Raw genomic sequence first — 26,365 nt, forward strand, 5'->3', positions numbered from 1 at the left:
TCCCTAATTGTAGCAGGAGACTTTAATGCTCGCATTGGTCCTACTGATGTCCACTGGCTTTCAGCTAGCAAGAGGCTCCTCGAGGACTATATTGATGAGCCTCATATCCTATTGGATGATAGATCTGCTAAGGATTACAAGAGAAATAAGGCGAGTCTGCTTATGTTTCCTTTTATACTAGATAATAATCTGACTATATAGAATGGTAGAGGAGGAATTGATTATTTATCCAAACAGATGTAGCTTTAATTGATTTTTTTTCGTTTCTTCAGATTTGTTTTTTGTGGTCAAGAGTTTATGGGTTGAGCCATTTTTTGTTGATGACCATTTACCACTTGTATTGATACTGTCCATTAGCTCTCTGGATGTGGGCTCGTCCAGTTTGACTTTGGATCAAGAAACCTTTTTTAGAATTCCTAGCTCTCCTCAGGTTGAAATGGAAGTTGATGTTTTCTTACCTTCAAATTTGCTAGAGAAGCTAACCTGAGAAATTATAAAATCATTCCAGAACCTTTTAGAGGCCCTACAGCCATTATTTGAGGCACCTGCTCACCCCTTGCAATGTAAGGGGAAACATGAATGGTACAACCAGGAATATGTCATCATCTAAGAGGTCGATCTAGAGGTCTGGTAGGACCTTCAGGTTTTCTTGTCTTTGTGAAGATTTAAGAGCCCTATTCTGCCTTAAAAACAAATATTGGAATTTAATAAAATTGGTGGTGGTAGGGAACAGCAGTATCTGTATGTATATGTAAATAAAAAATGGGATCTCCTTATTGATACCTCTAATGAGAAAGAAGCAAAAAGATTCTGGTCCCTGATATATAAAGTGAGTCAACAACCTATCTTGGGAAATTCCATCCCCTCACAAAAATAGGTGTAATATTTTTCTGAACTTTATACATTCTCAGGTTTAAGTATAGCCCCTCTTTGCATTTCTGTATCAACTTTACCTACTTGGCCTAAAGTTACTGTCCTAAAGTTATCTGTCCTGGGACCTGTTTTGTTTGACATCTTTATAAATGATTTGGATGAAGGCAGAGAGAGAATGCTTATGAAATTTGCAGGTGATACTAAATTGGAAGGGGTTGCAAATACAGTAGAAGACAGAAACAGGATACAGGATGATCTTGACAGACTGAAAAATGAATTTTAGCAGGGATAAATGTAAAGTTCTGCATTTAGGTAGGAAAGATACAATGCATGGCTATAGGATGGGGGAGACTTGTCTTGTCAGTAGTATGTGCAAAAAGGATCTAGGGGTCTTAGTGGATCATACGTTGAACATGAGTCAACAGCATGATGTGGTGGCTAAAAAGACAAATGCCATTTTGGCCTGTATCAACAGAAGTATAGTATAGATCATGTGAAGTGATGGTATCGCTTCACATGATCTATACTATATATACAGCAGTGTGATGCAGTGGCTAAAAAGGCAAATGCAATTTTGGGCTGTATTAACAGAAGTTTGGGCTGATTACAGACCGGCACTTTGGGTCGACTCAGCAACGCCTCTGAAGTCGACCCCCAAAAAACAGCCACACGGCAACATCTGCCGGCTGCCCCCGTCCCACACTTACCCCGTCCTGAGAGACGATCCAACCGCCTCAAAAAGGAACCACTTGGAAAGTGGTCCCTTTTCACTGGGGCAGCTCTGAGGCAGCGGCTGGCCGTCTGGAAGCCCAGAGAGCCATGAGCGGGACACGTGAGCATTCCACACGCTCCCTGGCCGCCCAAGGCTTGCCCCTTCTTCCGGCACCATCCAGACGCACCGGGGTGCTCTTCTTTCAGCTGGCTTTCTTTGGGGCGGCTTCAAGCCGCCCCAAAACAGCCGTCTGTCATCAGCCATAGTGTCCAGATCATATGATGTGATGGTATCACTTTACTCTGCTCTGTTAAGACCTCCCCTGGAGTATTGTGTTCATTTTTGGACACCACATTTTAAGAAGGATATAGACAAGCTGGAACGGGTCCAGAGGAGGGCGACGAAGATGGTGAGGGGTCTGGAGGCCAAGTTCTATGAGGAAAGGCTGAAGGAGCTGGGGATGTTTAGCCTGGAGAGGAGACGGCTGAGAGGTGATATGATCACCATCTTCAAGGACTTGAAGGGCTGTCATATAGAGGTAGGTAGGTAGGTAGGTAATTTTATTTATATCCCGCCCTCCCCGCCGGAGCAGGCTCAGGGCGGCTAAAAACATCATTCAGTTATACAAAAAACAAAGTCAAAAACAAAGTTACACTTAACATTAAAATTCTGATAAATTTAAATTAATTAATTAATTAATAATAAAAGTGCTAGTGCTGCTTGTTCTTTTTTATGATGGCGGTAATCATTAGCAACTACTTTCTTCGTCAGTGAAAGCCAGTCGAAAGAGGAAAGTTTTGCAGGCCCTGCGGAATTGTTCAAGGTCCCGCAGGGCCCGCATTTCCTCTGGAAGTTGGTTCCATAGGTTCGGGGCTACAGAGGAGAAGGCCCGATTGCGGGTGCATTGCAGCTTCACCTCTCTTGGTCCGGGGGTGGTCAGCAAGTTTTTTCCAGCTGACCTCAGTGCTCTCTGGGGTTCATATGGGGAAAGACGGTCCCTAAGGTAGACAGGTCCTCGACCATATAGGGCTTTAAAGGTAATGACCAGCACTTTGTAACGAACCCGGAATATAACCGGCAGCCAGTGCAGCTCGCGCAGCCCAGGCCGTATGTGCTCCCATTTAGGGAGCCCCAGCAACAGTCTGGCCGCTGCGTTCTGCACCAGCTGCAGCCTCCGGGTTCGGTACAGAGGCAGCCCCATGTAGAGGGCATTACAGTAATCCAGTCTCGAGGTGACCGTTGCATGAAGTACCGTTGCCAGGTCTTGGCGCTCTAGGAAGGGAGCCAACTGCCTTGCCCGCCTCAAATGGAAAAAGGCTGACTTGGCAGTGGCTGCTATCTGGGCCTCCATTGATAATGAAGGCTCTAGTAGAACTCCCAGACTCCTAACCCGGTGCGCCGCTTTCAGCGGCGCCCCGTCGAAGACTGGCAGAGGTATTTCCCCTTCCCGGGCACCCCGACCCAGACAAAGGACTTCTGTCTTCGCTGGATTCAGTTTCAGCCCACTCTCCCTCAACTACGTTGCCATATCCTGCAAGGCCCGGTCTAAATTCTCAGGGACGCGGTCAGGCCGGCCGTCCATCAGCAGATAGAGTTGGGTGTCATCTGCATATTGATGGCACCCAAGTCCATATCTCCTGGCAATCTGGGCAAGAGGGCGCATATAGATATTGAATAATATTGGTGAGAGAACTGCCCCCTGAGGCACTCCACAATCCAGTGTGCGCCTCCGGGACCGCTCGCCACCAATTGCCACCCTTTGTCCCCGATCCTCGAGGAAGGAGGAGAGCCATTGTAAGGCAGACCCCCTCACCCCTATATCGGCGAGGCGGCGGGTCAGTAGCCGATGGTCGACCGTGTCGAACGCGGCCGACAGATCTAACAACATCAGCACCGCCACACCGCCCCGATCCAGATGCCGTTGGAGATCATCTACCAGGGCGACCAGTACTGCCTCCGTCCCATAACCCGGGCGAAAGCCAGACTGGCAAGGGTCTAGGATGGAAGCGTCATCCAGAAAGCTCTGCAACTGCGATGCCACTGCCCTCTCTATTATTTTACCTAAAAACGGTAAATTAGAGACCGGTCGGTAGTTTGCCAATTCGGCCGGATCTGCTGTACTTTTTTTCAAGAGGGGTCGGACCAAAGCCTCTTTTAGGGATGATGGAAAGCGCCCCTCCGAGAGGGATCTATTTATGATGTCCCGTAGAGGACATTCAAGCTCCCTCAGGCAAGATTTAATTAGCCAGGAGGGGCATGGGTCCAGATCGCAAGTTGTAGGGCGCGCAGAGGAGAGAATTCCGTCAACTTCCTCCAGGTTGAGCGGGTCGAAGTGATCCAGAGTTAGATCAGAAGACAGGCATGGGGCCTCGGGCTCATATACTGTATCTAAGGTGATGGGCAGGTCCTGGCGGAGCGACGTGATTTTGTCTGCAAAAAATTTCGCAAAAGCCTCACAGCCTATTTCTAATTCTCTAACGTTTGGTCTGCCCTGGGGCAGTGTAGTTAAGTGTCCAATTATTTAAAACAATTGTGCCGGGCGCAAATTTGCAGATGCAATCTTGGCCGTGAAGTACTTCTTCTTCGCGGCCTTGACTGCCATCTCATACGACCTCATAAACGTTCTGTAGGATGTTCTCGCCGCTTCGCCACGAGTGCGCCGCCACTGCCCCTCTAGTCGTCGGAGTCCTTGTTTCAACCGGCGTAGCTCCAGGGTATACCAGGGAGCCAGCCTTGAACGAGGGCGCAGAGGACGTCGGGGTGCGATCTCGTTGATTGCCCCAGATAGCCGATGGTGTGGATGGTGTGGAATTGTTTTCTGTGGCCCTGGAAGGTAGGACCAGAACCAATGAGTTGAAATTAAATAAAAAGAATTTCCAGCTCAACATTAGCAAGAACTTCCTGAACAGGCTTTCTTGGGAGGTGGTGGGCTCTCCTTTGGAGGTTTTTAAACAGAGGCTAGATGGCCACCTGACAACATTGAAGATCCTGTGAATTTGGGGTAGGCATTTGTGGGTTTCCTGCATTGTGCAGGGGGTTGGACTAGATGACCTTGGAGGTCCCTTCCAACTCTATGATTCTACTCTGCTCTGGTAAGACCTCACCTGGAGTACTGTGTTCAGTTTTGGGCACCACATTTAAGAATGATGTAGACAAGCTGGAATGGGTCCAGAGAAGGGTGACGAAGATGGTGAGGGGTCTGGAGACCAAGTGCTATGAAGTAAGGTTGAAGGAGCTGAGCATGTTTAGCCTGGATAGGAGGCAGCTGAGAGGTGATCTGATCACCATCTTCAAATACTTGAAGGGCCTTCATATAGAGGATGGTGCAGAGTTGTTTTCTGTTACCCCAGAAGGTAGGACCAGAACCAGTGGGTTGAAATTAAATCGGAAGAGTTTCTGGTTAAACATTAGGAGGAACTTCCTGTCCATCAGAGTAGTTCCTCAATGGAACAGGCTCCCTCAGGAGGTGGTGAGCTCTCCTTCCTTGAGGTTTTAAACAGAATCTGGATGGCCCTCCGACAGAATTTAGAGGGAGGTATTTGTGAGTTTCCTGCATTGTGCAGGGGGTTGGACTAGATGACCTTGGAGGTCCCTTCCAACTCTATGATTCTATTATTCTACTGTCCAGGAAATAGAAAATTTGATAAATAAGATCAAGATAGGGAAGGTTGTAGGCCCTGATTTTCTACCTCCTGAGCTTTTTTCTAATAAGATTAATGGGTGAGCCCCTATATTAGCAGAAGCTTTCACAAAAATAAATTAGAAAGGAAGCAGGCAATTATAGTTCCAGTCTATAAAAGGACAGATTACATCCGGGGAACTATTGCCCAATTAGTCTTTGTTTGGTAGCAGGCAGATTATATGTATTTTATTTGCTGAGCAGATCATCTAGCTGGATGTCTGAAAATTTGATATCAGCCCCTAAACAAGTGTGCTTTCATGCTGGTTATTCTATATTAGACCATTGTTTTGTGTTATCCCATACACAAAGGCTCAATTTATGTAGCTTTTATACATTTGAAGATGGCTTTTGACTTGAGACAGTGGCAGAAACTTGTCAATTATGGTGTAAATCCCCATTTACTCTGGTTAATTTGGCTGCTATATGAAAAGTCTGACGCTCAAATATGAATTAATAATCAAGGATTATTGTTATATCCCTTTTCATTGCATAGAAGAGTTCTGGCACCCTCCTTGTTTAACTTTTTTATTTACAAGCTTCCAGATAAGCTCAGGTTTCCCAGTTTGCGTGCACCTGTGTTGGCTCATTTTACAATCTCCCCTCTATCATATGCTGATGGTACTTTGCTGATAGCCCACTCTTGGGTTGAGCTGCATCGCTTATTGATAGCAATGGGAGACTGCTGAACCAACGAGGACTTACCTGTCAGTCATGATGAATCTAAGATAGTGGTTTGTACAGAAAATCTATGACCCACCTCATAGGCCTGATATTCAAATAGCAATAAGCTATGGCAGGTGACCAGTTATAAGTATTTTGGTCTGAAATTTCAATCTAATTTGACTTGGAGGAGACACCTAGACCTTATGAAAGAGAAAGCCTTGAGAACGTCTAAGGAAATCCTAAGTTTTTTCTATGCCAGAGGTAGCCAACATATTCCCTTGGCTGTAAAACTTTTTGATGCTAAAGTCCTCTGTGGTGCTTCCTTGTGGGTTGACTCAAGAAACGAGCCCTTAGATTTCATGGCAGAAGCTTTCTTAGAAAGTTGTTGGCTGCTCCATATTGTGTAGTTGGGATTGCTGTTGGAACAGACCTTGTGATCCATCTGATCCTTGGAGGCCTTCTTTAACCCCTCTCATGAATAGTATTTTAAGTTTGCTTCTGCAAGACTCCCATGTTAACCCTGGCTGGTTTCAGAATATTGATATTAAACTCCAGATGCTGGGGTGGTATTTCTCTGACAACTGTGTCCCTTTCTTCAGCCCATTCTTTGATGAAAAAAGATTAGTCCAGTGGTACTTAAACAGTACAGTCAACCGTGCTCATCATCTATGCTCTTCTTTATATATATGGTAAAGATGCAAGCACCAATTGTTTCGACTCTGGGGTGACGTTGCTTTCACAACGTTTTCATGGCAGACTTTTTACGGGGTGGTTTGCCATTGCCTTCCCCAGTCATCTACAGTTTCCCCCAGCAAGCTGGGTACTCAGTTTACCGACATCGGAAGGATGGAAGTCTGAGTCAACTGGAGCTAGCTACCTGAACCAGCTTCCACCAGGATCGAACTCAGGTTGTGAGCAGGGAGCTCAGACTGCAGTACTGCAGCTTTACCACTCTGTACCACGGGGCTCTTCTCTATCTATCTATCTATCTATCTATCTATCTATCTATCTATCTATCTATCTATCTATCTATCTATCTATCTATCTATCTATCTATCTATCTATCTGTCTGTCTGTCTGTCTGTCTGTCTGTCTGTCTTCAAAGTCCTGTGGCTGCCCATATATTGACTTTTTGGCTATTCCAGCCTATAGAAGACTCTTTTTAGCTAGATTCAGTGCGTTGCCCACAGCAGTCTTATGGGACTATGCAAAAAAGCCCCGTCCTCAGTGTCTGTGTGACTGAGATTTTGGTTCTGTTAAAACTAGAGAACATCTCTTTTTCTCCTTTGAGAACAGAGTATATTGAGCCGTTGCTCCCTCATGTCGATTGGTCTGTTTCCACTAAGCTGCCATCTTCTGCGTGGCTCTGAACCAGCCGCTACAATTTCAGCAGTTCAGTTTCTTTGAGGAATGTTTGGATATAAGAGACACAAGGAGAACTCAGGGGATGTATGCTTTACCAAATAAATCAGTTACTAATCAAGTTAATTAAAAGGACAAACAAGGAATGATGGCAAATTTTAAAATCAACATTATTAGATATCCTAACAGACTGTAATACTGAATAACCAAAATTTTGTATTCTAAAACTGTATTTTATATGTATATGAGCATATATATCTCCCATTTGTTTCTGACCCATTGGTCTTTGAGCATCGATAAATAAATAGAAATGGATCATGGGAGGAGTCTACTACCTATCAGTCTCTGGCATTTTGAGCAGTGATGTTCTCCTTCTGTCCATCATCCAGTTCTTTCCCACTTTAGAAACCAGCTGGTTCCCCAATCCTTTACCCCTTGTCTGTGCTAGATCTTTTTTTTAAATACTGAAGTTAGTTTGTGTGATGATAATGCTGTTTCCATTGCATTGCAAGTTTGTGAACTGCCCGGGGCCACTGGTGAACAAGATTCACCTTTGGCAGGTGCACACGCACACCCATCCTGCCTTCAAGGCCACGTGGTGTTAATAATAATAATAATAATAATAAAATTTTATTTATACCCCGCCCTCCCCACCGAGGCAGGCTCAGGGCGGCTTACAGAGTGTGGCAAAAGCCATGTTAAATAATAAACAATTATACATTTCAGTACCATTTAAAATTACCATTAAATTTACATAATATAAAAATCTAAAATCAATCTAAAAGCATGGATAGTGGGCACAAATGAATAACCCAAGGATTTGGGTACTGATCACTTTTGTAGACCTCTGACTTAGCAAGTGTACAAATTGTAAGACAAAATTTTCCCGCTGTAGGTTTGTGGACTCAGCAACAGAACAAAATTTGAGTCCAGCGGCAACTTTAAGACCCAGAATGAAACTTTGTTGGCCTCCAAGGTGCCCAGCTGGACTCAACTTTGTTCTGCTGCTTCAGACCAACACAAAGACCCACCTGCATCAGCAGCTGATGTCAGCTGCAGCTGGTTGATCCCATCTCAGGCCTGTGGAAATTGTGAGACAAAAGGTGCCGGCCAGCCAGGTTTCCTGATCTCATCCTCTGACCTTTGTGTCTCCGTACCTAACGGTTTGATCTGAGATCCCCCCTAAAGTATGACACAGTGGTGGAGACCTTTTCCACTTGTCAAACATTCTCCTTCCCCATCAGTACCAGCTCCCTTCTTAGTTTGCAGCGGGATGACTCCTCTTGCCTGCTGTTTTTGTGTGACATCCCTCATGCCTGAAGGAAATGCTCCAAGACATGCTGCAACTCCTTTTATAGGGAAAGAGATGTCAGTGGGTGGCATCTGGAAGGAGGGTGGCATGTGGAGAACTTTAAAAATTGTTTATAGCCACAAGAACCTACCCAGTTTTTTAGGGAAATGTCCTTGCGGACCTATGAACAGAATAACTGGGGGTTTTCCCCTCTAAAGATTACATTTTGAGGAGTATATCCTGGGTCGATACCTCCCCCCGGCCGGTAGTTTTCTGTGTCTGTAAAAGAGTCACTTGAAAGAAACCCTGCTTCTGAAACATTCTGCCAGCCTGGAAGGTTAATAGATGTTTTCAGAATCCAGATTGCCTTGGCACTTGAATTTGCTTCAGGTTATATGAAATCTGATGTGTCATTAACTTTGAATGTCTTGCCAAGAAAGTTGTCCATGAATGAATAAAAAGAGCCTGTCAGAAACAAAAAGGAAATAGGCAGGCTGCATGTTCCATGCTCTCTCTGCATTGAACAAATTGGAGAGCTGCTGGAGACTTCAGATATACAAATGTGCTATCGAAATGTTTGGATTGTTTGTATTTCTTGGAGATTTACACTGCTGGTGGTATTTTGAAATACTGGGCAACTAACTTTCCTAGCAAAATATTCTTATTCTGAGACACAACAGTGTTGAGATAGGGTTCCAATCGTTCCAATGACAAGAATCTGAAACCCCTTGAATATGCAAGCATTAAAAGCAACTCCTCCAGATTTTTCCAACCTTGAATTACCTTTTGTTACATTTGTCTTCCAGATGTGTTTGTGGAGAGGGCAGTGGTAACATCAGTTGGATGTCTGCTTCTCTGTCTAAAGCTCATCTGGCAACCTAAGCTGTGAAGACTCAGAGAGAGGTGTGGAGAAAAATACTAGTTGACAGAAAAAAATACTCTTAGTTGACAGAAAAAATGGGGGAAAATGCATTCTTAATTTGGATGTTCACACACACTTGTGGTTTGGTTATAACAGCAGAGTAGAAACTGCTCTTTTATATGGTGAATCTATCAGCAAAGTATTCTATGCCACATTGTATCACACTCTTCCCCTGCGGCACCCTTCACCCCCTAACCAAGCAACTGCTGGGTCTCCTGGGGGGGGGCACCCCAAGAATTTGTGTCTGATACTCTTCTGTATATATCCTGTAGGGGGTGAACTTTTGTAGCTCCATCTTCTGTGTGTTTGAACTTGGCATCTACTGTGTGTTCTTCTCTTATTTATTATACCCTCCAGTCGCGGGGCTAGGCATTTCCATGCAATCCGCCTGTACATGAAACCAAGTCATCTGTTCAAGTCTGTTCTGTTGTGTTTGTTGGAGAGTTGTGTCCTGGGGATGTGGTGTAGGGGGGAAAAGAGTGGCCACCCTCCTGCCGTAAATCCCTTCTCACATTGGCTGTCGTTCAAATGTCAGCCAGAGCACCATACTCAGCTTGGTTGCATGCAGTGCAACCTCAGCTGGTTGACTGGTGGTTTGTAGAGCAGCCACACTGGATACAAGTTCAGCAATAAGGCATGTTGGGTCTCGCAAGGTTTGTCACTAAAGTCTGACAGTGGAGACAGAAAGAGGTGATGAGAGGTGAATGAATAGAATGGCCCTTATGGCAAAAGGAAAAACAGTTCTGTTATCTTTCCAGGCTTGGCCAACGTATCTGTGTGTTTGTCTGTTTCCTTCTTTGCAATGATTTTGACATCTTCTATGCCAGATTGGGTTTCTCACAGTGAGAGTCCTGTCTAAGAGTAGAAGGTTTTTGCTAGCAGAATCACTCATGGGGTTCCCACCCTTTGTCAGCTCTTTCAGAATGAGTGGGATTCATCACGAACGTTGGCCATGGCTGCCGTGTTGGTGAGTTATTTCCATACACTGTCAGTGGCTTCCTAGTGTGTCTTCTACTAGATAAGATAAGGACTAGAAATTGATAGAAAAGTTGTTGAAGAGGTAAGTTTTGACATGTATTCCATGAGTTTCTGTGGAGTCGTATTTCCTTATTTCTTGGCAGTGGGTGAGTCCAGGAGCATGAGGTCTGTCAGAAAGTGCATTAAAACTCCATTGTTGGAAATCAGTGCAATTGAAAAAGTTCTCTGCTTGACTTTTATCCTGGATGTATTCAGTTGTATCGGAGGTGGGCCTGTATGTCCATGGAGTGGAAGGAGCGCTCAAGGGAGGAGGAGAAGCTTGGGGATGGACATCCCAGCAGCAGCAGCCCTAACGAAAGACTTGTGGAGTGGCTTGTTACTCAAGAAGGAAGAGGGGCCTTTGGGGAGTTTGCTTCCCCCATACAGCTTGTCCCCACAGGCACACCTTTGCTGCCCTGGATTCCTGCCAGCTCTGCTCCACAGGATCATACTTGGAAAAAAATCCATTTGGCCAACCAACCAAGCGTGCTTCTAGAGAAACGATTCTGAATGTGTTGCCTCAGAGTAAAGGTTGTATCAAAGCTTCTGTGTTAGGGGCATTGGCTGCTGCGGCTGCTGTTGTTGTGAAAGAGAGCAATTCTGCCTGACAAAAAGACATAGGCTTAACTCTCCCAGTGGAATCAATGAAACTTGAAGTGACTAGATTATTCCTCATTTATCGACATTCTGTTCCTCATTTTCTAAAGTTTCATTTAGATGATCATATTCTGTAGAATATCCCCCTGCTGGTGTCACAGAAGATGAAATTGCCATTTCAGAAAGGATTTCTTTCAGTGGAACTTTGCCTTCCCTACAAGAAGCTGAACTAGCTGGATGCTGAAGCCCAGGAGGAGGCTGCAAGTGGATGTATTTTATTTATTTATTTATTCTGCCCTATCCCAAAAAGGGGTCAGGGTGGATAACAACATTATAAAAACAATATAATTTACTGCATGCAATGTCGTTGGTTTGGTTTTTCCATGTGCAGTTCACCTGTCTTTCTGAGACTCAAAGCAGATGACATTTACTACATTAACTTTAAAAAAAAGTGCAAAAGGCATGCAGAGAGTGATCAGGTTTTGAAAAATGAAAGGCTGATGGGTTCGGGGTCTGTGTTTTATCCCTCAGGTTTATGTCTCAAAGGGTATGCAAGCATTTGCAAAATCACAGCATTAAAGAAACTTGGTGCGCAGGGTGGGGGGGGAGGGAGATTTGGAGCAAGACAATTATTTGGAGAAAAGTCTTGCATTCTGTCTTTTTCCTGTCACATCTCTGCACCATATCTCTCTTTTGGAATCAGCTTTTCTTGGTTTAGCCAAGATCATAGGGGTAATGTTACACTTGTGAGTCTGTAACTTTTAGTTTAGGTCTAACATAGCTTAGATTTACTTACAGTTGCATATATAGTTTTGTGAAAAATCCAAACAGTTTGATATCCCCCCCCCCCAACTTTTTTCTTGGAGGAAAGCTGTTTTGGAATAAAATAATACTTCTAACACACCTTTGCACAAATCTGCTTTTCCCCAGGAAATAGTCAGCCTGACAAAAGCAGATATACTTGCTCATCTAGCAATTTGTCTTTCGAGAATAAGTTGAACGTTCAATTAATTTTTACTAGAAAACATCAGCTCTGAACCATATGAATTCCCTTGTATGAGCAAATAAATATTTGATAAGCCTCGACTTTTCCCTGTTGGCAAAGATGGTCTTGGCAGGAGTCCTCTTGGTCTCTGTGCATGGGAAGGGGAAGCACCCGTAAAGGCCCCAGGATGATAAGCAAAATATTTGAAGCCCTAGTTTGTAGCTTGGTGCTTTGGATGCCTTAATTCCTGGTTTCTTCACAGTATTCTCCCATGTTGCTGCAGCTAGGATTTGGGGCTCATGACCCATGTCATTCTTCACCTTGTACAGTTTTTATGCTCATTACATGTCAGTGCCTGCTCACATGCTTACCTGTAATTATAACACAGCCAGATTAGTTTCAAGTAGGACTGAATTCAGCCTGAATGGAATCCTGAAGGAAAGGGCTAATCTGGTGTGTATCAAAGGCCTGGCTGGATGAAGGGGAGGGCCCAGGGACAGCAAAGCTGATGTCAGCTCAGGACGTTCTCAGTACCCACCTGTCCCTCCCGGATCCCCTTACCAAGTTTTAAGGCCTTTACCAAACATGTTGTCATGATCCTGGGCCTAGCAAGGCCCAGAGAAGCCTGCCTAGGAGTTATGAAAGCGCCTACATTTCCCAGGATCTTTTCTGTCCCTCTGATTGGGTGGCAGGGAGGTTTTGGAGGGAAACTGGCCCAGAGAGGGGTGGGGCCTGGGAGGAGAACATAAAAGGGCCAAGCCCAGGCAGGGGGGGTTCTTTTCCTAGGAGGCAGAGCTGCTGCAAGGAAGAGACCCTCGAGTGAGTAGGCCCAAGGTGAGTAGGCCCAGGTCTGGCTGAGCCACTCTTGGGAAAGTAAGTCCAGACGCAGCATTAGGGCATTGGTTTATTTTCCCTTCACCCCTTTTACTGTTTAAGGCACGTTTGTTATATTGCACTGACTGATCTTTTAAATAAATCTTTTTTGTTACTGTTGTTGTTCACTCTGCCGGGTCCTCATGCCTGTTATTTGGCCTAAGCTACAGGAGGCCTGAAGGGCTTGGCAGGGAACTCTGGGCCTTCTCAAGAGGAACCCTTAACCCAGAGTGGTGGCAGCAGTTGGTGAGACCCCCCCCCCCCCCGAGTTGTTACACATGTGGCACTTTGGAGATAAAGCCACACTTATCCGTCCTGATACTCTGTTTATTCTGTACCTGTGACTCCAAAAGCAACTGTAGATTGGATGAGTTTGGATTGAGTTCACCCCAAGAAACAGAAAGGGCATTTGGACAGGTTTGTACTAACGGGTCTTATTTTGCTTAAAATAAATATGTATAGCTGAATTTGTTTCACACGGACCGCATTCTCAGTATAAGAACATCGAAAATCAGCAGAGAGGGAGAATTTTATTTAGAAGAGTAAGGGGTAGGCTTGCCAATCCCCAGGTCCCATCAGGGGTTCTTCCGCTTTCCCAGGCTCCTTCTTGCCCCCAGTCAGCTGACCGGCAGGGGAAGCCCCACCCCCACAGCCCCCATGTGACTTTCTACCTCTGGAGGCTTCAGTCTCCGATTGGAAAGGCTTCCTCTTGGGATGGTGTATCTGTGTTACTTTGAAAAGTTGGCAGCAACTCGTGAGTGGAAACGTCAATCCCTCGCTTCAGAGTCACCAGAAACGGGGTGGGGGGAATGTCTGCTGGGCACTTCATTATTCCCTGTGTGGAGATCGATTTTCATAGGGTATAATGGGGAAATGATCTGAAGGTATCGGGGGCTCTGGGGGGTTGTATTTTGAGGTAGAGGCACCAAATTTTCATTGTAGCATCTAATGCCTCTCCCCCAAATACCCTCCAAGTTTCAAAACGATCGGACCAGGGGGTCCAATTCTATGAGCCCCAAAAGAAGGTGCCCCTATCCTTCATTATTTCCTATAGAAGGAAGGCATTTAAAAAAGTGTGCTGTCCCTTTAAATGTGATGGCTAGAACTCCCTTGGAGTTCAAGTATGCTTGTCACTCCCTTGCTCCTGGCTCCGCCTCAATGTCTCCTGGCTCCACCTCCAAAGTCTCCTGGCTCCACCCCCAAAGTCCCCAGATATTTCTTGAATTGGACTTGGCAACCCTAGTAAGGGGAGATGTAAGTGTAGTTGTAAGTGAGCAGTTTTAGAATTTCCTTGTGGAAGGAAAGAAGAAAGGAAGGAAGTTGCTGAATTATACATGCCCTCTGTGCTGAGTAGGGGAAGGTAGCAAAACTTTATTTTTTATTTCCATGAGACTGTAATGGTACAGCAGCATTCCTGTGCAAAATGAAGCAAGATTTTTATAAAACCTTCAAAATTGTGTAACCAAAATAATAATGAAAAACATTTTAGGTTATTTTTGCCATGAAACCAGTTAATTTTGAAGGATTTTAACAATTTAGGTGCTGTAATACTGTAGTGTTGTAACATATGAGGAGCTTATTCAACATTGCAGTTCTCATTAGGAACTCATCTCCCTGACACCTCTAAAGGTAAACCTGTAGTGTTGCACACACAATTAAAAAGCACCCCCCTAACACACACATGTAGCCCTTTTCTGCATATGCAGTTTACTTCTGATATTCACTGAAATCAACTTCGATCGCTGTTCTGCACTCTGCATCTTTTTTCTCTCTTTGATTTCTGTTGGGAATTGCGGAGTATATATTCTGCATACCAGTGAGAAAACCCAGCTGGTGTTGTGGGGTTGGTCTTTCCTGATTGGTTAGTTTTGCACTGAGTGTGTCTTTTGAAATAGGAGATTCTTCCAGCTGAATTTACTGTGGGGTCAACATTAGTGTCCCACCCCCACCCCCCTTATTAGTAGTCAAGGAGTTTAACACTAATCTGGGATGACTGGAGAAAAAAAATCACTGGCAGGCACTGCTTTAAAAATTGAGTGGGAGGAGATGCTGACTACTTGGCCAGAGAGGCAGCAGGGAGGCTGCTGTGTGACTGCTTGGTGGAGGAGGTTCATGAGGGGCAGGTGATGTAAGTGCTTTGCAGCCTGAGTCCCCCCCCCCCCCCATTGTTATTTGGAAATTAGATGACAAAAGGAGAAGGCCAGATGTTGAGATAGACCAGGCTTTTTTCCCTTTTTTTTAAAGGCTGCTGCCGCCTCAGAGCAGGTTTCATAGCATTATCCTCACGTTTGAAATGTTTGTGGTCAGAATCAATTTAAAAGGAAACCCTTCCCCCCCCCCCAAAACAAAAAAATTGCCCAAAAGGGGAATTAAACCAGCATCCTTGCTGTTCATAGCATTGTATTAACCAACTATTCCTGCAAACAAGTCAGACAAAGACAATTACTTTCTAAATCTCCTATTTCAAAAGACATGCCTCATGCAAAACGGACCAATAAGGAAAGACCAACTGACCTGTGAGGGGAGGGGGGAGGAAGAGTCCAAGGAAACATGTATGCTTTCAAAGGCTTGGGAACTAACTAAAAGGAGGAAAGGAAATATTCCTCAGGAAAAAAAGCACTCTTGGAAACAGCAGAGTGACAATAGAATTTGTGAAAAAGGATGTGGAAGGAATTAAAAAATCTGATGAGAGAGGGAGGTGAGTGCATGAGTGAATAATGATACAATTTTCTGAAGTGACTGAAGTATGAGGAGAGAGCCATGGTAAACACAAATGCAGAAAAAGCTGTAAAGACATATTGGCAAGGTAGTGTCTTTCCCCCCTTCTTTTTTCTGTTTTGACTTCTTCACCCCCGCTTCCATCCCTGGATAACCAGCCAGCTCCTTTGCACACTGCTGAGCAAGTGGTCATTTTTCTGAAATTTGGGAATACATTCCATTGTGATGGTTATCTCAACCAAGTGCCCATTTGCCCTTAACTCGCTGTTACTTCAATTCATATTTTAAATGGATTATTTGAAATCTCCTAATTTCTAAGAATATTCAATGGATTTCCACAAAACCTGCAAGAGCAAGACTTCTGGAACATTCATGGGATTATTTTAATAGAATGTAAACTCCCCCCCACCCCACCAAACCCCACCAAAACCTATTTCTTTTGGACAAAAAAATCAGTCACAAATGCAAATATTCAAATTATTTTTTTTCTTTTTCCATTATTGTAATTCAGCAATTTTACTTTCAAATTTTCTGAAATATCATCAGATTACTCCACCGTCTGACTTGATCATTTTGCCCAATTCCAGATGGGTGTGACAAATATTATATGTGTGTGTGTGTGTGTGTGTATAGAATAAGTAGAATTCTCAAGCAATATCTTGGCAGAACACTGAAAAGCAAATACATTTTCCCTATGCAGGTATACATATTAGCATACCTCTTATGAATGAAAATGTAGGCTTAACGTCTTCAGCATTTTGGTTTCAATGCCATAAGACCACCTCGGGTGGACTGTGGCTGATGGCCTGCCACGTGATGGTCTCTGACCCACTGGGACTGGCTCTCCAGAGGACATGCCCCCTCTCTGCTGCACTGGCCCTTCAGAGGGCCTCCAGTTGAAGGCCTGAATTCAGATCCAGCAGCTGTTTTGGCATTGTTCAACAGTTGCAGAAACCCCCTCCCCCCCCCCCCAAAAAAAAAGTTTTACTTCCTTTTTTCTGACTCGTTCTGCACTGCTCAGTAGGGCTGGTTGTGATCAGTCAGGGCTGCTGACTGTTCCTCACAGGTCCAATTCTTGCTTGCCCTTCTCTTCCAGTCCTGGGGTCTCCTACCTCTGCCCCCCCCCCTCAGATGCAGGGAGAAAAGCAGCAGGCTCTCTGGGCAGAGTGGGGGGTGCCTCTGGGGCTGCTTCCTGCCATGGCAGACCTGGACCCCAAACAGGCACAAGGCTGGTGGGTCCCTCTCCACACCCGTGGCATCCCAGGCAGTTGTTGGCAGATCACATCTTTTGCCTGAAGTCCTTTGATCAACGATGGCAGTAGAGTGTCATAGAAGAAAGTGTGACCATGCCTACCTACCAAGGAAAACGGACTTTTAAAAAATTACAAGTTCCCATTTGCAGGAAAAGTGTGGAATCCTTGCAAGAGACATTCAACTTCCTTGGGGAGATGCCAACCCCTTCACAATTGAGAGCCACTCTGGTCGCCACTCGAAAGCCCTTCTTTCTGGGAACTTTGTTTCAGCTAAGCAAATCATAAATCCCATGAACTCCTCGGTGGTTGTGGCAGCCAGAGCAGTGGCAGGGAGCCAAAATGCAGCTCCAGCCATGCTTAGGAGAAAGGAAAAGTTGGAAATCCATCAGAGTTACCAGAGAGACAGAGAGAGACCTGCCTGTGGATGAGATCAATAATGCAAGGCCAGGCAGTGTGCACAAAGTAAAGAATCTCATTCCACTGTGCAGTGCCCAGCAAGAAGGATGTGGGCAGGACAGTCTCCTCTCCCTCTTCTTCCTACTGCCACAGAATTCTAAGGAAGATCAGTAATCACACAAGGAGGAGAAATAGATCTGGAAGATGGAGTGATTCCTCAGTTTTCATCTTTTCCATCCACTACTAAAGGTTGAGTGTGGTAGCACCTGTTGTCCAAAGGGGAAAAGTAACTCCACATCTCTGACAGAAACAAAGAGAGCGAATGGAGGGCTTCTGGATCTCGGTATTCTTTCATGTACCACATTGAGAAACAGCCATTCTCTTCCCAGCCACATTGAAAAAACAAGTTGTAAGAGCTGGTCTCTTCTCCTTTGTGTGGGCAAGAGGCATTTGTGAGGAATTGGCAGGGCCTTCTGGATACAAATTGAAATGGAAGCTCCCGCTTGCCATGCAGAAATGTCAACATACAAATACTATTTCATGGGAAAGGCCACATGGCCTTTTGACCAGCACAACCCAGATGCAGCACAAAGGTGAGCTTGCTGAGCAGCCCAGAGCAGAACTTGGCAGTTGTTTCCGAGCCAAATGCTTTTCAGAACCACTCCAAGAAGGTATATGGTTGGCAGGGTGAGGAATGCAAGATGACATTTTCTCCTGCCAACCCACAATGAATGCAAGGATGAAATTTCCATTTGTTGACACAAAAAGAGTCTTTGTTCTTGGAGAATTGTGGCCATTCCTATTTGCAGTCAACACACAGGAGACGATGAGAAGACACAACCAGGGATCAATGCAACAACTAGCAAAAGGCAGTTGAGTTGAAGAACTGAGAGGAGTATGTCATGCTCTATTCCTGAAAGTACAAGACATGCTAAATCTGTTGTTCTGTTGGGGATCTTCCATCACTTCTCTTGACATATAATTTTGCCTCCACAGTGGGCCTGGGCCTGGGAAGAAGCATGAAAAGCATCCAGGAAGGGAGGTGATCTCCCCACTCAGCGGGGCTTCTCTCCTTCAGCCAGATAGAGGTGAACTGACCATTCCACTGCCCAAGACAACCTTTAGGAGCTGTGTGGCTCAGAGTCTTCAGCAGCAATGGCCATTGGTGTCTGTTGAACAGTTTTCTCCCCTCCCCTACCACGAGTATGTGAGGAGGGATACGTTGGATGGTCTGATGCCCATTGCTGGTATTGCTGGCTGGTTCACAGTACATTGATGTCTGGTGCCATGGGGGTCATCCAGCTTGACTGGGCCATTTTAGCTGCCCACTCTAGCCCTGCCGCCAGTGGAAAGCACCTATGATAATGACAGTCACATGTTTCAGACCATTGTCTCCTTCTTTTCCGCTCCACTGGGACTAAATGGAGTCCACTTCAGGGCAGTTTTGACTGAGGAAATCCCACGCCTGGAGAGACTTCCCTTCTGTAGTGCTGTGGCCCTGGACCAGCTCCCCACCAGTCCCCAAGACGATACAACCTCAGTCCCCAATGCCGTGTGTCATTTAGCCTCAAGATGCAAGTCCTCCAGTTCTAAGCAGTTACTCCAGTTTACTGACTCTAAAATTAATAGACCAGCAGTCCAATTCTAAGTAGAACTACACCCTTCTAAGCACATTGACTTCAGTGGACTTACAGTATGTCACAGAAGTGAGTACACCCCCTCCCATTTTGTAAACATTTAAGTATATCTTTTCATGTGACAGCGCTGAAGAAATGACACTTGGCTACAATGTAAAGCAGGGAGTCTACAGCTTGTATAACAGTGTAAATGTGCTGTCCCCTCAAAGCAACCCTAACCCTAACCCTCAGAATTACGCAACACACAGCCATTAATGTCTAAACTGCTGGCAACAAAAGTGAGTAAACCCCTAAGTGATAATGTCCAGATGGGGCCCACGTAGCCGTTTTCCCTCCCTGGTGTCATGTGACTCGTAAGTGGTACAAGGTATCAGGTGTGAAGGGGAGCAGGTTATTGCTCTCACTCCCTCCAACTGGTCACTGGAAGTTCCACATGGCACCTCATGGCAATGAACTCTCTGAGGATCTGAAAAAACAAATTGATGCTGTACATAAAGATGGCGTAGGCTATAAGAAGATTGCCAAGACCCTGAAACTGAGCTGCGGCATGGTGGCCAAGACCATGCAGCGGTTTAACAGGACAGGTTCCACTCAGAACAGGCCTCACCATGGTCGACCAAAGAAGTTGAGTGCCCTTGCTCAGCGTCATATCCAGAGGTTGGCTTTGGGAAATAGACATATGAGTGCTGCCAGCATTGCTACGGAGGTTGAAGGGGTGGGGGGGTCAGCCTGTCTGTGCTCAGACCATACACCGCACATGGCATCAAATTGGTCTGCAGGGCTGTCATCCCAGAAGGAAACCTCTTCTAAAGATGATCCACAAGAAAGCCCTCAAACGGTTTGCTGCAGACAAGCAGACTAAGGACATGGGTTTCTGGAACCATGTCCTGTGGTCCAATGAGACCAAGATAAACTTATTTGGTTCAGATGGTGTCAAGCGTGTGTGGCGGCAACCAGGTGAGGAGTACAAAGACAAGTGTGTCTTGCCTACAGTCAAGCATGGTGGTGGGAATGGTCTGGGGCTGCATGAGTTCTGCCGGCACTGGGGAGCACAGTTCATTAGGGAACCATGAATGCCAACATGTACTGTGACATACTGAAGCAGAGCATGATCCCCTCTCTTCAGAGACTGGGCTGCAGGGCAGTATTCCAACATGATAACAACCCCAAACACACCTCCAAAACAACCACTGCCTTGCTAAAGAGGCTGAGGGTAAAGATGATGGACTGGCCAAGCATGTCTCCAGACCTAAACCCTATTGAGCATCTGTGGGGCATCCTGAAATGGAAGGTGGAGGTGCTCAAGGTCTCTAACATCCACCAGCTACGTGACGTCATCATGGAGGAGTGAAGAAGACTCCAGTGGCAACCTGTGAATAATAAATTATAATAATAATAATAAATTTTATTTCTACCCCGCCCTCCCCGCAAAGCGGCTCAGGGCGGCTAACAGTAAGTAATGTATTAACATAAATAGTAAAACATTAGATTAGCAATTAAAATTACACATATAGCTCTGGTGAACTCTGGTGAACTCTATGCCCAAGAGGGTTAAGGCAGTGCTGGAAAATAATGGTGGCCACACAAAATATTGACACTTTGGGCCCCATTTGGACATTATCACTTAGAGGTGTATTCACTTTGGTTGTCAGCAGTTTAGATATTAATGGCTGTGTGTTGCGTAATTCTGAGGGTTAGGGTTAGGGTTGCTTTGAGGGGACAGCACATTTACACTGTTATACAAGCTGTAGACTCACTACTTTACATTGTAGCCAAGTGTCATTTCTTCAGCGCTGTCACATGAAAAGATATACTTAAATATTTACAAAATGGGAGGGGGTGTACTCACTTCTGTGACATACTGTAGAAGGATGGAACTCTGCTTAGGTTGCCTGTATGTGTGTGTGTGAAAGGCTTTTGTAGTCTGAAGGAGACTTTTTAGTCATATGGACACATTGGATATAAATTTCAAGCAAATAAAATATCCCTTTCTGTAGAGCTGATATAACCCGATTTTTCTCTTGCCCCCCCCCCCGCAGTACGAGTTGCAGTGGGGGGATCTGCTATGCCGGTGTGAGTGCTGACGGTGATGTGCATCCCCTTCCGTGGCCACCTGTTTTGCTTGCTCACAAGAAGACATCACTAGAATGAGGTCAGGGACTAAGGTTGTATTGCATCTCTTTGCTCAGATTTACGGCTTCCTTGAGTTAGTGAATTTTGCTAATCCATGTCAACCAGCATATTAGGTGAGGTCCCTTAACCTGGAATTTATTACATATCATTGGTATACGTCTTTCGTGCAAAGATGGCCATGATAACCATTGGTTACTAATCAGGCATAATTAAGTATTGTCATAGATTCTAAGGCTCAGGTGTGAGCCAGCATGCAAATATCTAAATCTGTGGATCAGGCTGATAGAAAGGATATTTTCCTCCAAACTTCGGGGACCCATCAATTTTGCAGGGAAAACATTGTGTATAGAGAGAGGGTGAGCTAATCCTCCCCCTACAAAAAAAATAACATTGTCTGCTCACCTGCAGGTGACTTACCTGCACAGCCTCATGGATCGTTGCTGCAGTTGCCCATACTGCCAATGCAGCAACTGTCTGGAACCCTGCTGCTGCCGCCGTGGAGACTCCTGGGGACCTGCTGGCAGCCCTGCCACCGAGGCAGCAGCTCCCAGGGGCCTGGCCACCAGTGTGGTGGCTCTCAGAGCAGCAGCAGCCTCAGTGGCCCAAGAGGAGAGCGAGGCAAGGAGGGGAGGGGGGAGAAACAGGAGGATTGTCGGAGAAGGGTAGGAAGGGAGGTTGTCAGAGGAATTGGGGGAGGGCCGACAGAGAAGGGAAGGGGGAGAAAGAGGGAGCTGGTCAAAGAAGGGAAGAGAGAGAAGGGTGGAAAGGGCAGGAAGCCAAGGGAGGGGGGTGAGATGGACCCTCCCTGCAAGTTTGTCTATATTCTAGTAGCTAATTCAGCCAAATCTGAGGATAATTAAATCTGGAGATTGGAGCAGTGAATGGACAAGATGGATCCATTCACCAAGCCTGAAAAATCCCTCAGGTTTACAGGGGAAAAAATCTGAAATCTAAAAAGAACGCACACAAAAAACTTTTGGGGTTGAAACCAACATGATAGAAGGAGTGCCTGTGGCTTTAAGAAGTATATGCAATCAGTGGCCTTGTTTGGCAACCACAGCTGTGTTGTTTTCTGTCAGTGAAGACAAGGGGAGGGTCAGTGCCTTGGTTTCTGTCAGTGAAGACAAGGGAGGGGGAGGGCCTTTCCCGGTGCTGTTTTGGCCTTTGAAGGAAGACTCCTCGCTGGAGCCAGACCAGGCAGCAGCCGACAGGCACTTCTCTGCCGCCATCCTGCCTGACTCACCCCCGTCTGGCTGCTTGCTGGGCTCAAGGCAGTGCAGTGTAGCAGTGAGAGCTTCAGACTGGGACCTTGAAGCATCCCCCCCCCCCCCACCCTGGGACCAGTCACACATGTCCCAACTAGCTGGCCTCACAAAGTTGTTGCAGAAACAGAGGAGAGCAGAACATTGTAGCTTGTTTTGAGTAGCCTTCTTTCTGGAGGAAGGCAGCATATTAGTGAGCTGGATAAATAAGATGGGGGCAGAGAAAAGGTAGCCTGGTGGGTGGGAGAGAAAGAAGCAGGGAAGGAGGGTAAAGATAATAGGAGTAGCTAAGATAAGGGAAAGGTGAAATAGTGGGATGCAGGTGTGTCCCCCACAAGTCCTTGCAGGTCCCCTGCCCCGCCTGAGCGGGCACTATGATGCAAATAGGCCACCCTTTTCCTTGAGGAGAGGCTGCTGGAAGGGAAGCTGAAGACAGAGGCAGGGAGGTGGGCTGGTGGGTGGAAAGAAAGAGAGGCACCAGGAGGAGAGGGACTATGAGGGCTTTTGGGAAAAGAAAAGAGGATATTCGGGGGGGGGGGCTGTCGAGGTGCCCCACTTTTACTGGGTGGGATTCCAGTGCCCGTGAGGTCCTGTGATGCTGAAAGAATTTCATCTTATATGACACACCATGTCCTGCTTTGCAGAAGTTTCAAAGGCTGGGAGCAGTCAGCTGACTTCCACCTGCTGAGTGGGGCTGGAGGGTGGAAGAAATGGCCCCTTTTCCTGCTGCTGCTCGGCTTCTGTCAACTCCAGGCTGGCCACGCAGCCTCCCCCTCCTCTGAGGAGTCATCCCTCTCACTGACCCACAGCACACAGAGCTGCACTTGACGGCATCAATATGGGGAAACTGGCTTCTTTTTGCTCCTCTTTGTTTTCCCAAAGAAGGCTTCAGAGCTGTAAAAGGCTCTGCATTCTCTAAACTGGAAGAAGTCGATGTTCCCCTTTTCCATGAGGAAGCTGTGATTGTAGTCACCAGGCAGTGTCTAATCGAAAGAAAACCTTACTTTGATTTTGAGTATTCTCTGCTTAAGAACAGTTAAGAGGCAAATTAGTCAAAATGAAAGTGACTTTTTCTTCTAATTATTCAGTTATTTGGGGGGAAAGAAATTGTTATATGAATACTTCAGCTGATGCTGTAAGTTTATTGGCCCAGTAAATATGAAGATGTCTTGTGGTAGTTTTCATGTTGGCTCCACCCAGTATAAAAAGTTCCCAAAACAGGCCGGGAGGCAGACCGAGTGCTGGATCATCAAAGGTAACTGGTGGTGATTTGCTGCAGAGTTGGCTTGTGAGTCATCTTTCTCCTTGTAGCACCTGAGACAGAAATGTTAAAGTCACAGGGTGCATCAAGGGTGAGTATATTAATCACAAAGTATCATTTTCAAGTTTCTGTCCTTCTCTGCTTTCCATACAGATGTTTTGCTCCACCTTTGTTTCCAAAGCAGAACACCATTTTCCTCTTGAACTTTCCAGGTTTTTCTGTGGTTTGCTCAGGTCTTTTAAAAATCAGTTAATTGCTAGTCTGCTATAATACAACATTATAGCAATCTGTAGCCATAATCTTTTACTTCCTATGAATTCCCAACTTTCTTTAAAAAAAAAAAGTTCCATCTTTAGCCTTTTAGAAAAGGGAAAGGTGCGGGGAATTTGTGGCTAAATTGTCTGGAAAGGAGTAGAGCAGGGCAGTGCTGGACTGTGGGAGCAGGGCTAGCATTTGCTGCTCCCCCCTCCCCCAAAAGTGCCCCTGTGGGCACAGCTGCTGCAAGGCTCAAGAGGGAACCAGAAAGGAGTCCAGAGCTGTGTGGGTTAGGTTCTCAGAGTCTGGGCAGGTTAGGTTCTGGTTAGGTTCTCAGAGTCTGAGCCCGCCTTCTGGTGGGGGAGGGCGGGATATAAAAATAAAATTTGCTTTGCTTTGCTTTGCTTTGCTTTGCTGGGCAGCAGGAGCTGGGAAGAGATTCAGCCACCACTGTAGTGGTGCTCCCATTTGTATTTTCTCTTGTTCAAATAAATGACTGCATATTACTCCTGTTGGGATGACTAAAGCAGGTACTTGGGGCATTGTTTGGATGAGAGGAAAACTAGTCATCTGCCCCTGGGACTTAATAGGTCATCGCAGGCCAAGTAAGCATGAAGAATTGTTGCAGGATTTAGCAGGATCCGCCCCAAGGATCTTTGCCCATATTCTCACAGCAACACCCACCACTGCAGTATCTATGGGCATATTATCTGTGGGCATCTTTTGCAGCAGTATTTTGCTCTACATTCCAGTATCATCATCTTCATGAGAGAATAAGTCTTCTTAGTTAGTTGTTTGGAGAGAATTTAGCCACGGGCCACAAAAGAGGTCGCTATCACAATGGCTAGATGTCAGCGCTCCAGTCTGACCTGGAGAAGGCTTTCGGCATTTCACAGTTACAAGATCTGTTGGGGGGGGATCTGATTGCCAACTTAATGATTCCATAATTTACTTCTTTATCTATCTGTGAAGAGTTTTCTCCCTCCTGTTCCTTATTGTTTGACATTGAATGGTATGTTTTCATGTTCTTTGGAAATACCAGAAAGCCGCTCCATTAACATGACCTATGAGCTTCTCTGGAAATGGATGAACTGCCATGTCCATGGGGGGGTTGCATTCCGTGTTGCTCAGAGCGGAGGAGCACATCCATGCTGGAAGTAGCTTGTGTGTCTGTTAGAGTAAAAGCTTCTGATTCTGTTGCTGTTTGTGTAAGAATTGGTGGGAAGCAAAGACTTCCAGAGAAGGCAGATTGTACTTTGAAAGAGAGCCTTCCTTGTTTCTGTTGGCAGTCCAGTTCAGGCAATTCTCTGAGACAGCACAAGCAGTATCTGCAAAGCCACAGGCTTGGAGCCTGTGAATAAGAAAGCACTTCCCCCCCCCCACCTTCCCCCAGCGGCTGCCAGGAACCCCTGGAGAGGTGTCTCTCTCTAGCCTCCCCCCTCATGTCTTCCTGGTCTTATTTTTTAAAGATCAGGAAGATGCAGGAGGAAATCGGACAGGTGCAAATCTGAATGCCCCACAAAGCAGCTGGTGGGGAATCAATTGGGTGAGCCTTGAGCCGCGGAAAGCAGAAGACCAAGGGTGGAACAGCGACTCCGGCAGAAAAGATCCCAGGGGATTTTCTTGGGGAAGATCTGCCTTCATGAGAGGATCTACATAAAATTTATCTCTACTGATGGCTAAAATGTATTTCCTGGTACTGCCTGTACAGCTAAATTACCAGTCATGGTGAACAAAGTTAATTTGGTTCTCAGAGCTCTAGAAGTCATTGAAAACCAACTATATATGTAATTTTGTCGTACAAAATATGGTTTTTGAAAGATTGTGTAGGAATACCATATCTTTTAGAAAGATTCAGGTCATAGGTAGGGCTTTGCCTTGTTTCATGTGTTTTAAACTTGTATCTAATTTTGATTGCAACTCTTATGATGATGGAAAGTGCACAGTCTTCTCTTAATGATTGACTGAACCGTGTGTGTCTGTTTTTCTGCTAACCTCCACAATTCTGTTCCTCTCCAGATCTTTCATGAACCCTTTTTCCTGGATGATGGTTGCCTCCAATAAGATTTCAAATACGCATTCAAATGTGTATGTACTTGGATGATTGATTCATTTCTAGCACATGCTAAAAAGAGGGCAAGTTGGAATGGGCTCCAACCTCTCTGATGCTTTAAGTATTACAGCTGACCTCTGCATTCAGGCAGACTTTCTTGGTTTTCCATGCTGATTTGTATGTGAATGTTGTTTCCCCTTTTTCCAAAAAGGTCAGGCCATTATGAAGATTTATTCCCCCCTCCTAAAAAATCCACCCCGTTACAGTGAAAATTAGGAAGGCCACATTTTGTGTCCGGCATGCATCATGGGGCTTTTCAGGTGTTCCCCAGCATCTCTGCCCCCCTCCACTGCCCCTGAAGGTCAAGGGACCCCCCCATGTGCACATGCCCCCTCTCTGCAACCCAGTTAATAAAACCAG

General features: G+C 45.6%; 1 protein-coding gene across 6 annotated transcripts in view; it reads left to right on the forward strand.

Annotated features, from left to right (window-relative positions):
- The window catches only part of CTNND2 (catenin delta 2), a 492,702-nt gene that overhangs the window by 138,572 nt on the left and 327,765 nt on the right, over positions 1-26,365 (forward strand). For 3 of the 6 annotated variants that reach the window (XM_060244322.1, XM_060244320.1, XM_060244319.1), the window contains one exon: positions 25,912-25,980. The exons of the other annotated variants lie outside the window; for them this stretch is intronic. In XM_060244322.1, coding sequence (XP_060100305.1) covers positions 25,912-25,980 — 69 coding nt within the window. The remainder of the gene's footprint in view (positions 1-25,911; positions 25,981-26,365) is intronic. 6 annotated transcript variants of the gene reach the window in all.

This window comes from Heteronotia binoei, chromosome 7 (assembly GCF_032191835.1).
Source record: "Heteronotia binoei isolate CCM8104 ecotype False Entrance Well chromosome 7, APGP_CSIRO_Hbin_v1, whole genome shotgun sequence".
NCBI classification, from domain to species: domain Eukaryota; kingdom Metazoa; phylum Chordata; class Lepidosauria; order Squamata; family Gekkonidae; genus Heteronotia; species Heteronotia binoei.